Source organism: Danio rerio, chromosome 5, assembly GCF_049306965.1.
Source record: "Danio rerio strain Tuebingen ecotype United States chromosome 5, GRCz12tu, whole genome shotgun sequence".
Taxonomy (NCBI): Eukaryota; Metazoa; Chordata; class Actinopteri; order Cypriniformes; family Danionidae; genus Danio; species Danio rerio.
In genome coordinates, this window is record NC_133180.1 from 10,127,815 (window position 1) to 10,140,440 (window position 12,626).

General features: G+C 37.8%; 1 protein-coding gene across 1 annotated transcript; it reads left to right on the forward strand.

Annotated features, from left to right (window-relative positions):
• Nucleotides 1-2,860: 2,860 nt before the first annotated feature.
• Nucleotides 2,861-8,258, forward strand: ugt2b5 (UDP glucuronosyltransferase 2 family, polypeptide B5). Its single transcript, NM_001177345.2, is given in 6 exon segments — nucleotides 2,861-3,593; nucleotides 3,895-4,043; nucleotides 7,005-7,136; nucleotides 7,316-7,403; nucleotides 7,592-7,814; nucleotides 7,901-8,258. Coding segments are annotated over 6 exon segments (1,584 nt in total). The 5' UTR covers nucleotides 2,861-2,884; the 3' UTR covers nucleotides 8,184-8,258.
• The last annotated feature ends 4,368 nt before the right edge of the window (nucleotides 8,259-12,626 follow it).

The following is a 12,626-nucleotide window of genomic DNA, read 5'->3' on the forward strand; positions in this document are numbered from 1 at the left end:
GCAAAGAAAGCAAGAGAGGTAATTTTGTAGACAGACGCGAGCGATTAGCGAGAGCTCGAACAATAGCTTGCCTGTTGCGAATATATGCAGCAGCTGTGGTAAAAAACGCAGAGTGTAACTGCACAATGATACCTAAAACGGACAATAGTGCAAAAAACGCTCCCATTTCTGTGTCCGTGTTGTTGTTTATAGTGAAGGCTGGTCTGCTGTCTTCCGGTAGCGTTAAAGCCATGTGTTATAGTCATGTGATCTCTTTTGCTCTCTCTCTCTCTCTCACTTTCTCTCTTCTCCCGCTGCTATTCCTACAGTGGTCCCTATTGGCTCACGCTGCCCAGCTGTTTTCCGTGTCCCCCTCTGACGTCATCACACAGTCTCCAATCCAGCTGCTGCCACCGTGGCATAATTGTGGTGACAGGACGCTTCTCGCGAGGCCCGGGACACTTAAATTTCTGTGTTGTGTTGTGTGTCAGGGATTCATTGCAATTCATTCAGTATGTGTTACGGTTTGGTATATGTCCGCTTTTATTTATCTATTCTCCATTTGTCCACCATCAGTGTTATGCACATCTGAGTTTAGAGATTGGGACATGTAAGAATGTCACACGACATACATTGTGCACATGTAGACTTTGAAAAGAGATTTCACCAAACACTGAAGTGTCTCTTGCATGCGTATTGTGTCGAATTCAGTCGTGACTGGGGAGAAGGGCTTCCGTGGCTTTTGTTAGCCACAAGGGAGGTCACACAGTCTAGTTTGGGTTTTAGTCCAAACTATTTAGTTTTTGGACACAAAATTCGAGGCCCCCTTGCCGTTCTCGCAGATCAGTTAAAAGGTAAACCACCACCAAAAAGGTTACTTGAATATGTCAATGGGTTTAAAAGATGCTTGTTTTTAGCTGGTCAGGCAGGACAGAAAAAAATTGGAAAATGCTCAAATTAAAATGAAAAAGCTTTTGATCGTCAGTCTGAATAGCACGTATTCAGTCCGGGGATTAGGTTTTGGCATTGCTCTCTTTAGGGAGCTCTCTGTTCTGCGCTAAATTTGTGAGACCGTATACTCAGGTGCATGCCATGTCTGATCTTAATATGAAATTGCAACTCCAGATAGAAAGAAAAAAAACCCAAGTCTGTCATGTGAACTTGCCGAAACCTTTTTTCTCTCACGATTGTCAAGCAGCTGATATTAAATCATCCGAGGCGGTCAGTCCCATGACTGAGGTGCTGAGACAGTCCTCCGCGGGAGACAGGGAGGGGGTACGTTTTTAGATGATGCTGTAGTGCAACCTCGATTAAAAAATTTTGAGACTCTAAAAGATTTGGAGGACTTGTTGTCTCACTTGTCTGTTTTGCAGCAAGCTATCACCGTAGATACGTGAGTTTCCATCATTATTTGGGAATGTTCCATCACAAGTGAAGTTTATTTATAAACTAATTTCAAGAAGATCACGTGATTATGATTGAACACGGCTGGTTCTGCATTAACTATGTATGATCCACCAATCAGACGATTCCTAACCCACTATAAAGAGCCAGGGTTTCTCACTACAGTCATCTTTGATTCCACCCCTACTCCTCCACCTTGCCCTTCATAGGGCGGCACGGTGGCCCAGTGATTAACACTGTTGCCTCACAGCAAGAACGTCACCAGTTCTAGTCCTTTAACAGGCCGGTCGTCGTTTCTGTGCGAAGTTTGCATGTTCTTCCCGTGCTCGCGTGGGTTTCCCCCGGGTTCACCAGTTTCCTCCCACATTCCAAAAACATGCACTACACGTGTATTGATCAATCTAAATTTAGCACTACAGTCAAACTCTCGTCCAGCAGCATATCTCTTCATGGCAAGCATTTTATTTCATCAGCTCTTATAAAAAAAAAAAAGGGGGGGGGGTTCTCGAGACCTACCTGAGCTCAGATCTCCCCTCTCGCCCTACAAACGAGAGGGAGCCCAGGGCTCAAGGAGTTTTGAGCTCAGGGCTCTCCCGGGACAGCATGCCAAACTTGCTTATAATGAATCATCAGCTACTGTAAGTGTGAAGTCTTGGAACACATTTAATAGAGCACTACATGGATGTAGGTGATGCTTCACCTATACGCCAGCATTTTTATCGCGTCCCTTTTGAAAAACGCATTTAATTAGACTTAATACATGCTGAAGAATAACACTGAAAAACCCTTGTGTTCGAGTTGGGCATCGCCGTGTTTACTGGTAAGAAAACAGGATGGAACAGACATGTTTCGTATGGTTTATCCTAAAAATACTAAAATGCAATTCCTTTTGTTTATTTTGTAAATTTTTACTTTTCTCTTATCTTAGTGTAGGTAAGGTAGTGCGTCAGAGAAGTGAAGATTTTCTTTTCAATAACTGATTTATTTTCCTTTAAAACAGTTAGGATAGAAGTTGGGCTTGTTTTGTTTTTTTTATTTCTATTGTTTGGACGCCACCAACGTCTCACGTCTCCAACTCTTCCCTCTACCTGTTCAAACATTTTGTGTCCCAATTGTTGTCTGTAATTTTCAATATATTTTTGTAAATATTTATTGTTCTTTCTATATACATTTTTACACTTATTATTATTAACACTATCTTTGTAAATAAAACTCCCTTTATTGCATTTAGTTTGTCTTGGTATTTTGTCCCTCACTTGTTGATATAGTGTGTTTGCTTACGTGTAACACTGTATCCCTGTTTTTACCCCCCAGAAGTGATTATAGGTCTATGAGTATGAACTTTCATTGCCTTTCCCTTTGGCCTCCTACCTTTTACCTTAAAAGTTTATTGATGTATGCCATGCGCCATGACTTGACGTTTACACTAGCTTAAAAATTAATCCAGACAGTACATGTTCAAGCAGAACACTGATGATCTCATACTCTGCCATTTGCAATCATGAGACTCGTGGTCTGTTTTCTTTCTCTGCTCACTGTGTTCAGCGCTGGACAATGTGGGAATATATTAGTCTGGTATACTGAGGGCAGCCACTGGATTAATCTGAAGATTGTGTTGGACACTTTATTGGACAGGGGACATAATGTTACAGTGCTGGTTCCTGATGGCGCACTCTTCATGAAAGCCAAAGAATCGGATCGCTTCTCCTACCAGCACTTCAGTGTGTCCAAATCTGCACAGGACATGCAAGATTTCTTTGATGAACTTATGCGTTTCTCAGTATTTGAGATGGACAATTCAAGTTTTCTGGAGATTCAAATGAAATTCTTCAACCTTGGTTCCCAACATCAGGATATGAGTTTGTCCTACTGTGACGGCATTCTGAAATCTCCAGAGTTGATGGACAAATTGAAGAAAGGAAAGTTTGACGTTGTCCTGTCAGATCCAATGTACCCATGTAGTGATATTATGGCTGAAGAGCTGAATGTTCCCTTGGTTTACACATTCAGATTCTCCGTTGCTCATGCAGCAGAGCGCATGTGTGGTCAGATACCAGCTCCACCATCATATGTTCCTGGAGCCATGAGTAAACTCACAGACAGGATGAGCTTTACTGAGCGAATCTTCAATATGCTCTTCTACCTTTCTCAAGACACTTTGTCCAGACTAATATGGAGAAGATTTGACAACTATTACACAGAATATTTTGGTGAGTAACATGAAGCTTTCAAATAATAATTAACTGGCCTGCTCAAAAAATAGTTATTACAGAATGTAAGATATATTTCAAGTCACCAGATGAAGGTTTTTTTGGTATGTTCCTTTAGCTAATCAAACACAATTGATATTCATACATCATCTGAAAGCAGCATAAATGAGAAAAACAGACCTTAGCAATGCATATTATTAATAAAAAAATGACAGTTTTAATAAATCTGTAGAAGGGAATTTGCAAAAATATCTTAAGGGAAGTAGTTTTTTTACATACTATCAAACACACTTCATTTCAGGACGGTCCACTTCCTATTGTGAGATGATGGGTAGAGCTGATATCTGGTTAATCAGAACCTACTGGGATTTTGAGTTTCCACGGCCATTCGTGCCCAACTTCAAATATATCGGAGGGCTTCACTGCACCCCTGCCAAGCCATTACCCAAGGTGTGTCTGTGTTTTTAACATTCATTCAAAGATTAATTTGTTGGTAAAAAGCAAGCCTACAAGTACAAGAAAAGTTCATTATTTGACTGAAAGTAATGTTCGGTGAGGGAGTCACAATGTTATTGTGATGGTCTGAATGAATCATGTTCATTAAACTCAGTATTTCTTAACCAATTTTATTGAAAAACAACAACACCTCATGAGGGTCATTTGTTCTTGAATCGTACTTTGCTGTTTGGGTAAAATTTTAAACATAAAACTTAAAAAAAAATCAATTTCTGACCAATAGTATTATTACTTTAATATTTCATTTCATTTCATCCATCTTTATTTTACCAGCAGCATTCAAACGGCAGTATATTCTACAAACCTAATTTAGAAAAGGTTTGAACAGTGTGAAAATCATAAATAAAAAATAAAGTAGTGATTTCTAAATTTACTTTGACTTATACAACAAACATTGTTTAATGTGTTCCTCATGATTTTATATATTATTTCAAAATAAACCCGTATTCCAATTTTGGTTTTGCAACACATTTCAAAAAAGGTACAGGAGCATTTTAGAGCGAGTAATCAGGTAAATTGGTTAAATAATGATGTGATTTGACATATATATATATCAAAATGGACAAAATGGAATATATATATATATATATATATATATATATATATATATATATATATATATATATATATATAATCAAAATGTCCGCCAAAATGGACAGTGAGAAAGTCTAACGCGGTTTCTGATATATATATATATATATATATATATATATATATATATATATATATATATATATATATATATATATATATATATATATATCAGAGGCCGTGTTAGACTTTCTCACTGTCCATTTTGACGGAGAGGGTTGTAAAAATTCCGTCATAACCTGTTATTGACTGTCATTTAATTTGCATATTTTCTAATCGCGTTTTTCATTTATATTTTAATAATGAACTTGCACAATGAGCATATAGGCTAAATTATTTATTTATTTATTTATTTATTTATTTATTTATTTATTTGACAAACGAACAAAAACTCATATCTTTCTTCTATGTCGACCTGAACTGGGTGCTTGCCTGTGCGTAATCAAACGCATCAAGAGAAACTGATGCAGAGGCAATTGTCATTAAATTCTGCATCTTTGCCTTGGAAAGTCGACTTCTGATAGTTTTAATTTTGTTTTGGAGGCTGAAGTGTTCTGCTGCAACACTGGAGACCAGAATTACTAGAGCCACTTAAGCTAGTGAAGAGCGGGAGGGGTAGGTGTGGTGCGCATGAACTGAAAGGCGCAAAGCAGGTATGGAGACGGTTGCATGTTGTGTTCGGTGCGCATGGGGACTGTACCAAAAAGCTGAAGAGTGGGGGGGGGGGAGTTTTCAGGGAGATAGAACAATGTGAGAAATGGGTCTGAAATACGGGAGACTCCCGGGAAAAACGGGAGTGTTATCAGGTTTGTCTGTTTTTGCAACTACGCAGCGGTTACAAAAGCAGACAAAACAAGCACAATCGCCATCAGCTGGACAGGAGTGAGTCACCTTCAGATTTTTCCGTCACTGCTGAAGAAAATCCGTCAATGACGGAAAATATTCGGTAAACGCGACCTCTGATATCATATTATAGTTATGATTTGGTAAAGTATAAAAGCAGCATCCAAAAAAGGTCTACTCCTTTAGAAGCAAAAATAGGCCAAGGATAATATGTGAGAAAATTATTGAAATGTTAAAAACAATGTTCCTTAAAGAAAGATAGGAAAACATTTGGATATTTCACCTTCAACAGTGCATAACATAATTAAGAGATTCAAGGACTCTGGGGGAATTTCAATAAGTAAAGGACAATGGCGCATGCCAAAGCTAAACTACCGCGATCTCCTATCTCTCAGGTGGCACTGCACCAAGAATCGTCATTATCTATAAGCAATATCACCACATGGGCTCAGGACTACTTTGGCAAACCTTTGTCAAGTACCACAATACGTAGTTACATCCACAAATGTCAGTTAAAACTGTTCTGTATTGAAAGGAATCCCTAGGTTAACAGTGTCCAGAAGTGCTGTCGACTTCTCTGGGCTCGGACGCATCTGGGATGAACCATCACAAAGTGGAAACGTGTAGCCAGATGAATTATTATTTTAGGGTTTTTTTTTTTTTTGGAAGAAATGGATGCTGTGTGCTCTGGGCCAAAGAAGAAAAGGATCATCCAGACTGTTACCAGCAACAAGTCCAAAAGCCAAGGTCAGTCAGGGTATGGGCTTGTGTCAGTGCCCTTGGCAAAGGTAACTTGCACTTCTGTGATGGCACCACTAATGCTGAAAAGCACATAGAGATTTTGGAGCACAACATGCTGCCTTCTTTTCCAGGGATGCCCATGTATATTTTAACAAGACAACGAAAAACCACATTCTGTACACATTACAAAGTCCTGGCTGCAGAGGAAGAGATACAGGTACTTGACTGGCCTGCCTGCTGCCCTGACCTGTCTCCAACAGAGAATGTGTGCCGCATTTTGAAGCGCAAATGCAACAGTGAATACCCCGTACTGTAGCTCACCTTAAGACTTGTTTGCAGAATGAATGGGACAAAATGACACCTGAAACATTTCATCACTTAGTGTCTTCAGTCCCTAAATGCCTTTTAAGTGTTGTGAAAAGGAATCGCAACATTATGAAGTGGTAAATGGTCTACTGATACAACTTTTTTTAAATGTGTTGCAAGAATTGGAATAGGTGCTTATTTTGAAAAATCCTTTAAATATCTTGAGGAACACATTTTTGTTGTATTGTCTACAATTAAATAAGTCAAAGTAAATTTACAAATCAGACTTTCTTTTTTATTTGTCCCAATTTTTCTGATTTGGGGATGTACATGTCCCAGCATATTACAAACTGTTCATAAATATGTGGAATTACTTTAAACACCTTTAGTTTAAGTGTTTTTGTTGTTGTGCAGGACATGGAAGAGTTTGTGCAGAGCTCAGGGGATGATGGGATCGTGGTCTTCACACTGGGGTCTATGATAGACAAAGTGCCCAAAGAGATGAGCAATAGAATCGCCTCAGCACTGGCACAGATACCTCAGAAGGTAAGAGATTATCCCTACAGTGCAGTCTTTACTTGCAAGTATCATTAAGGATTAAACACTGCTTCTAAATAAATGGACTGAAATGAAATAAAGTCATGTTAAATATTCACATGTGTTTGTCTGTAATCTCTTATTCATTGCAATGATCAGTTGAGAGTGTTTGTGTAACTGTGTTGCAGGTCTTGTGGCGATACGGTGGAGAGAAACCAGATACTCTTGGTGAAAACACTAGAATCTATAAGTGGATGCCTCAGAATGATTTACTGGGTTTGTATTAACATTTGTGACTAGGCCAAGTAGACTAAGTAGAATCCAATCATGCATCACAGACAGACTAACCTCAACACACTCTCTGTACTTTTACTTGATTATGATTTTTTGGTCATTTCACCACTGTCTGTTGATCTACTTTGTAAGTTACTTCATTGACAAATTAAACGTTTTTTCTCAATCAGGCCACCCCAAAACCAGAGCGTTCATCACTCACGGGGGCACCAATGGCGTATATGAGGCCATATATCATGGTGTCCCGATGGTCGGCATCCCCTTGTTTGGTGACCAGCCTGATAATATGGTTCATATGACCACCAGAGGTGCTGCTGTTGTAGTAGACAGCATTAAGAGCATGCAGCCACAAGAACTGGTAGACAAACTCAATACAGTCATTAATGACCCTTCGTAAGTCACTCATATGATCTGATTTACACTGTTATCAGTGCATAATACTGCAGATCTCTGGACTAAGATGCTCTGTTTCTCCACAGGTATAAAGAGAATGCAATGCGTTTGTCCAGGATTCATCACGACAGACCAATGAAGCCTTTAGATGAGTCTGTGTTCTGGATTGAGTTCGTCATGCGCAATAAAGGTGCAAAACACCTGCGTGTGGAGGCCCACAACCTGACCTGGTATCAGTACCACTGTCTGGATGTGTTCGCTTTTCTTACCACTGTCCTGACTCTAGTCCTCTACATCTGCTTTAAAATGGCCAAATTCTTCATCATGCGCTGCTGCTTTAGATCAAAGAGGAAAAGCAAGAAAGAGTGATTTACAGATATTGCTAGAGTTAATATGAATATACTTTTCCAGAAGTTACATATTTGTCCCTAAAGGGTCCATGATAGTACTTAACACTTTTGTATTTTAGGTACTAATAGGTAAACTTTAGCTTCTAATATGCACTTTTAAAGGAACACTCCACTTTTTAAAATAGGCTTGTTTTACAGCTCCCCTAGACCTAAACAGTTTAGTTTTACCATTTTTGAATCCATTCAGCCAATCTCTGTGTCTGGAGGGAGAAATTTAGCTTAGCATGCATCATTAAATCTGATTATACAATTAGCATCCAACTTTAAAAAAAAAAAATCTAAATTCAAAAATGTATCATTTGATTATTATATTGGCTTGAGAAATCCAACACACTGTTATACTACATAAACTTGTTATTCTTCTACTTCTTCGACTAATTTACTGTATTAACGCATTTTCTACTAGACTGTTCATACTAAAACCACCAAACTACCTCCAAACCTTCAAACTATACTGAATTAAGTTGCTATATCTTTTCCAACTGAATCGACTTACGGTTTTCCAAAAACTGACCTGGAAAACTCTGAGAAGTCCCATTGACTGAACATTGGACCAAACTTTGTGACCTCATAACTTTGCACTAGACTGTCAAACAGACATAAGGTTACACTCATTTAACTCACACTACCAATCTGCCAATCACTGATCACTTTTCATCTTACTAGTCACACCCTAGCAACCACTTACGGCACCCTAGCGACCTTCATTATAAAAAACTGCCATTGACTTTACATTGGAAATAATAACAAACCAATCCATACTAGAAATATACTAACATACTACTCATACTAGCAACATGCTAATTCTGATCAAATTCATGCTAACAACATGTTAATTCATACTACAACTTATATATTTATATATTTAATTTATATTTATATAGAATAATTTATATTAGCAACTGCGTAGTAACACACACAACAACTCAGAATACCCTAACAACCACCTAGCAACACCTGAGCAACCACCTAGCAACACCTTAGCAACCACCTAGAAACCACTTGAAACACCCCAGCAACAACCTAGAACACTTTAGCAACCGCCTAGCAACGTGGTAACAACGACCTAGCAATGCCTAAGCAACTGCCTAGCATCCACTTAGAAGACCCTAATAACCACCTAACAACCACCCAGCAGTGCTTTAGCAACCACCCAGAACACTCTAGCAACCGCCTAGCAACATGGTAACAATGACTTAGCAATGCCTAAGCAATTGCCTAGCATCCACTTAGAAGACCCTAATAACCACCAAGCAATGCCTTAGCAACTGCCTAGCAACCACTCAGAACACTCTAACAATGACCTCGTCACCTTAGCAACCACCTAGCAACGCCTTAGCAACCAATAAGTATACCATAGCAACCACCTAGCAATGCCGTAACAACAACCTAGCAATGCCTAAGCAACTGCCTAGCAATCACTCAGAAGACCCTAATAACTACCTAGCAACACCTTAGCAACCACTCAGAACCCCCTATCAAGAAACATGCCAATCCATACTAGAAAGCGGCTAATATATATGTAGGGATCTCTCTCTGCCAGCTGCTTCAAACTTCACAAACTACTTCAGTCATTTAAGCTTTGAAATGACTTCAAACTTTCAGACTAGACTTTCTCAAGACACCATAACGTTTGTCTATGAACTTTACTATTCTAGTTTTACTATCTACAGTTACTAACTATGTTCAGGTGCTCTGCAATATCATTGAATAATGCTTGTAAATGGGACATGCGAGACTTCCTTTGTGATTGATCTTGATGTAAAACTGGCGTACTGTATATTTTTCCCCAGTGCCTTTGTATCTTATCTTCTGCAATTACAAGTTGTGTGAACCCAGCTTCAAGTGCACTGGAGGCTGTAATCCCAGATGCATCTGTTTTTTCAAATTAGTTTATCGTTCATGATGTGATCAAATTAATAAAGGTTTGATTGTTAATCAGAGGTTCTAGTTTGAGTTTAATTCTTGATATTAGTTTGCCTTTTTCTTCAGCTGCCTGGGGTTACAATTAAATAGCAGCATTTGCCACTTTCTAGGGTTTGAGATCTGGAGGAGGGGTTATTAGGAAGTGTGCTGTATTAAGGACTACAAATAAAATTCATGAAGTTTAATTTCTGTCTTGTTTCTTATAAACCACATAGTCAACGTGTATGTGTCAGTGTGTGTAAAAACAATACATACAAGGCCAATGAGTCTCTTCTCCCAGCTTGTTACAAAAGCCTAGACCTTGCCTACAAAAAGAGATGACGTTAATTACATGCTAATATTCTCTGTTTAGCCTTTGTAAAAAGCACATTTCTGAATATCTGAGCCAACTTGGTAAAATGTCAGTGCATTTATTGATAAAGATAACGTTATTGTACCTGCGTTATCATTCTGCAATATACCAGCTCATATGGCCACCTCGAAGGTTTCGATGAGGAGCAGTTCAACAATAAATCAAGCTAACACCATTATGACTGTAAATTTATTTAAGTTAATAGATTTGTGGGGTTTTAGAAGCAGCGAGTTGACCGTTATAACCATTTGTTTTTAAATAGCAAGTACTGTATAATCTGAATAATCTCCTTCTACATTCAGTACAATAATTTAGGTTTAATGGACAAATTCACAAGGATTTTGACAAAGTCCTCAAAAATGACCGAAAACAAATGAAAATTTATAAACCTACCTGATTAGCACAGCTGGACGACCACGTCAAGAAGCTGGAGTGTGAGTGACAGGTCTTCTGTGTAGAGTTCCAGCTGCCCGTCATTAGTTTGAATTATTCACGTGATACAGTCGACGTCAACGACACATACTTATTATATTATGTAAATTGCATTACTAAATATTTTAAAATAAAATAATAAATCATCAAATTCTATTACAGATTTAAAGTCCAGAAACAAAATAAAAACATAATATAAAAACAAACGTGTGTGTTTGTGTGTTACTATAATTTTGTCATTTGAAAAAAAAAAAAAAAAACCTACAGAAAAGGATCTGGGAAGGTTGTCTAGGTTTTGAAAATAAAAAAATAACCTATATGGAACGTTCTGGGAAGGTTCTATTTTAGTTATTAAACTATGTGTGAAAATAACATACAGGGAACATTCTGGGAAAATTCTCTATTGGATATAAAATAAAACATGAAAATATCCTACATAGAACATTCTGAGAAGGTTTTCTCTATGTTACGAAAATAAAACCCACAAATAACCTACAGGGAGCGTCGCGGTGGCGCAGTATAGGTAGTGCTTTTGCCGCAAAGCAAGAAGGTCGCTGGTTCGAACTTCATTCCACTGTGGTGACCCCAGATTAATAAAGGGACTAACCCGAAAAGAAAATAAATGAATGAATGAATGAATTATTGAATGAATGATTGAATGAATGAATGAATGATTGAATGAATGAATGAATGAATGAATGAATGAATGAATGAATGAATAACCTACAGGAAACATTCTGAGAAGGTTCTCCTGGTTATTAAATAAATCCTAAAATTAACCTACAGGAAACATAACCTACAGGTTCTCTCAAGGTTATGAAAATAAAATCTAAATAAACATTGAGGGGAACGTTCTGGAATAGTTTTCTGTTGAAAATAAAAATAACCATCGAATAAGCTGCAGAGTACGATCTGGGAAGGTTATATTTTGGTTACCAAAAATAATCTATAGAGAACGTTCACACAATGTTCTTATTTGGTTCCCAATACACACACACACACACACACACACACACACACACACACACACACACATATATATATATATATATATATACATATATATATATATATATATATATATATATATATATATATATATATATATATATATATATAAACAACCAAACAGGAACCAAATGAGAACTTTAGGGGATAATTATGTTTGCTGGGGTATTTTTATGTCAGTGATGCGCCTCTGCTGTAAATTGGTTGAGAAAACTGATTTATAATTTAATACACTTGGTTGCCAGTGCTGGAAATGCATTTCCTCAGGGTGTCAATTGTCACCCTGGTATATCTGTGCCTTAATATCAGATAGGCCTAGCTATTAAATGATTTACCTGTTTTAGTTAGCAGCATAATGAGAGTAATAGCGCCCCACCTCACTGCTGTTACTGTTGTTTTCATCTCCAAAAATGGAAAACAAACGTACCATAAAAGAGCCCATAATCTTTAATATTTGCTTTACACACGATCTAAAGCCATAAAAAAAGGTTTGCGTGAGAAAAAGGATTAAAAGTAAGTGATTACTCTCAGAAGCTGCACTCTCTCCTACTTGCCATGCTCAAATTACAGTTAAGCCTAGGTTGCCAGGTTTCACAAGAAATATAGACCAGTAATATCCAAACTCAAAATATGCCACCACCTATTCATAAAGTACACATTTCCCTGCTGAAAAAAAAAAACAGA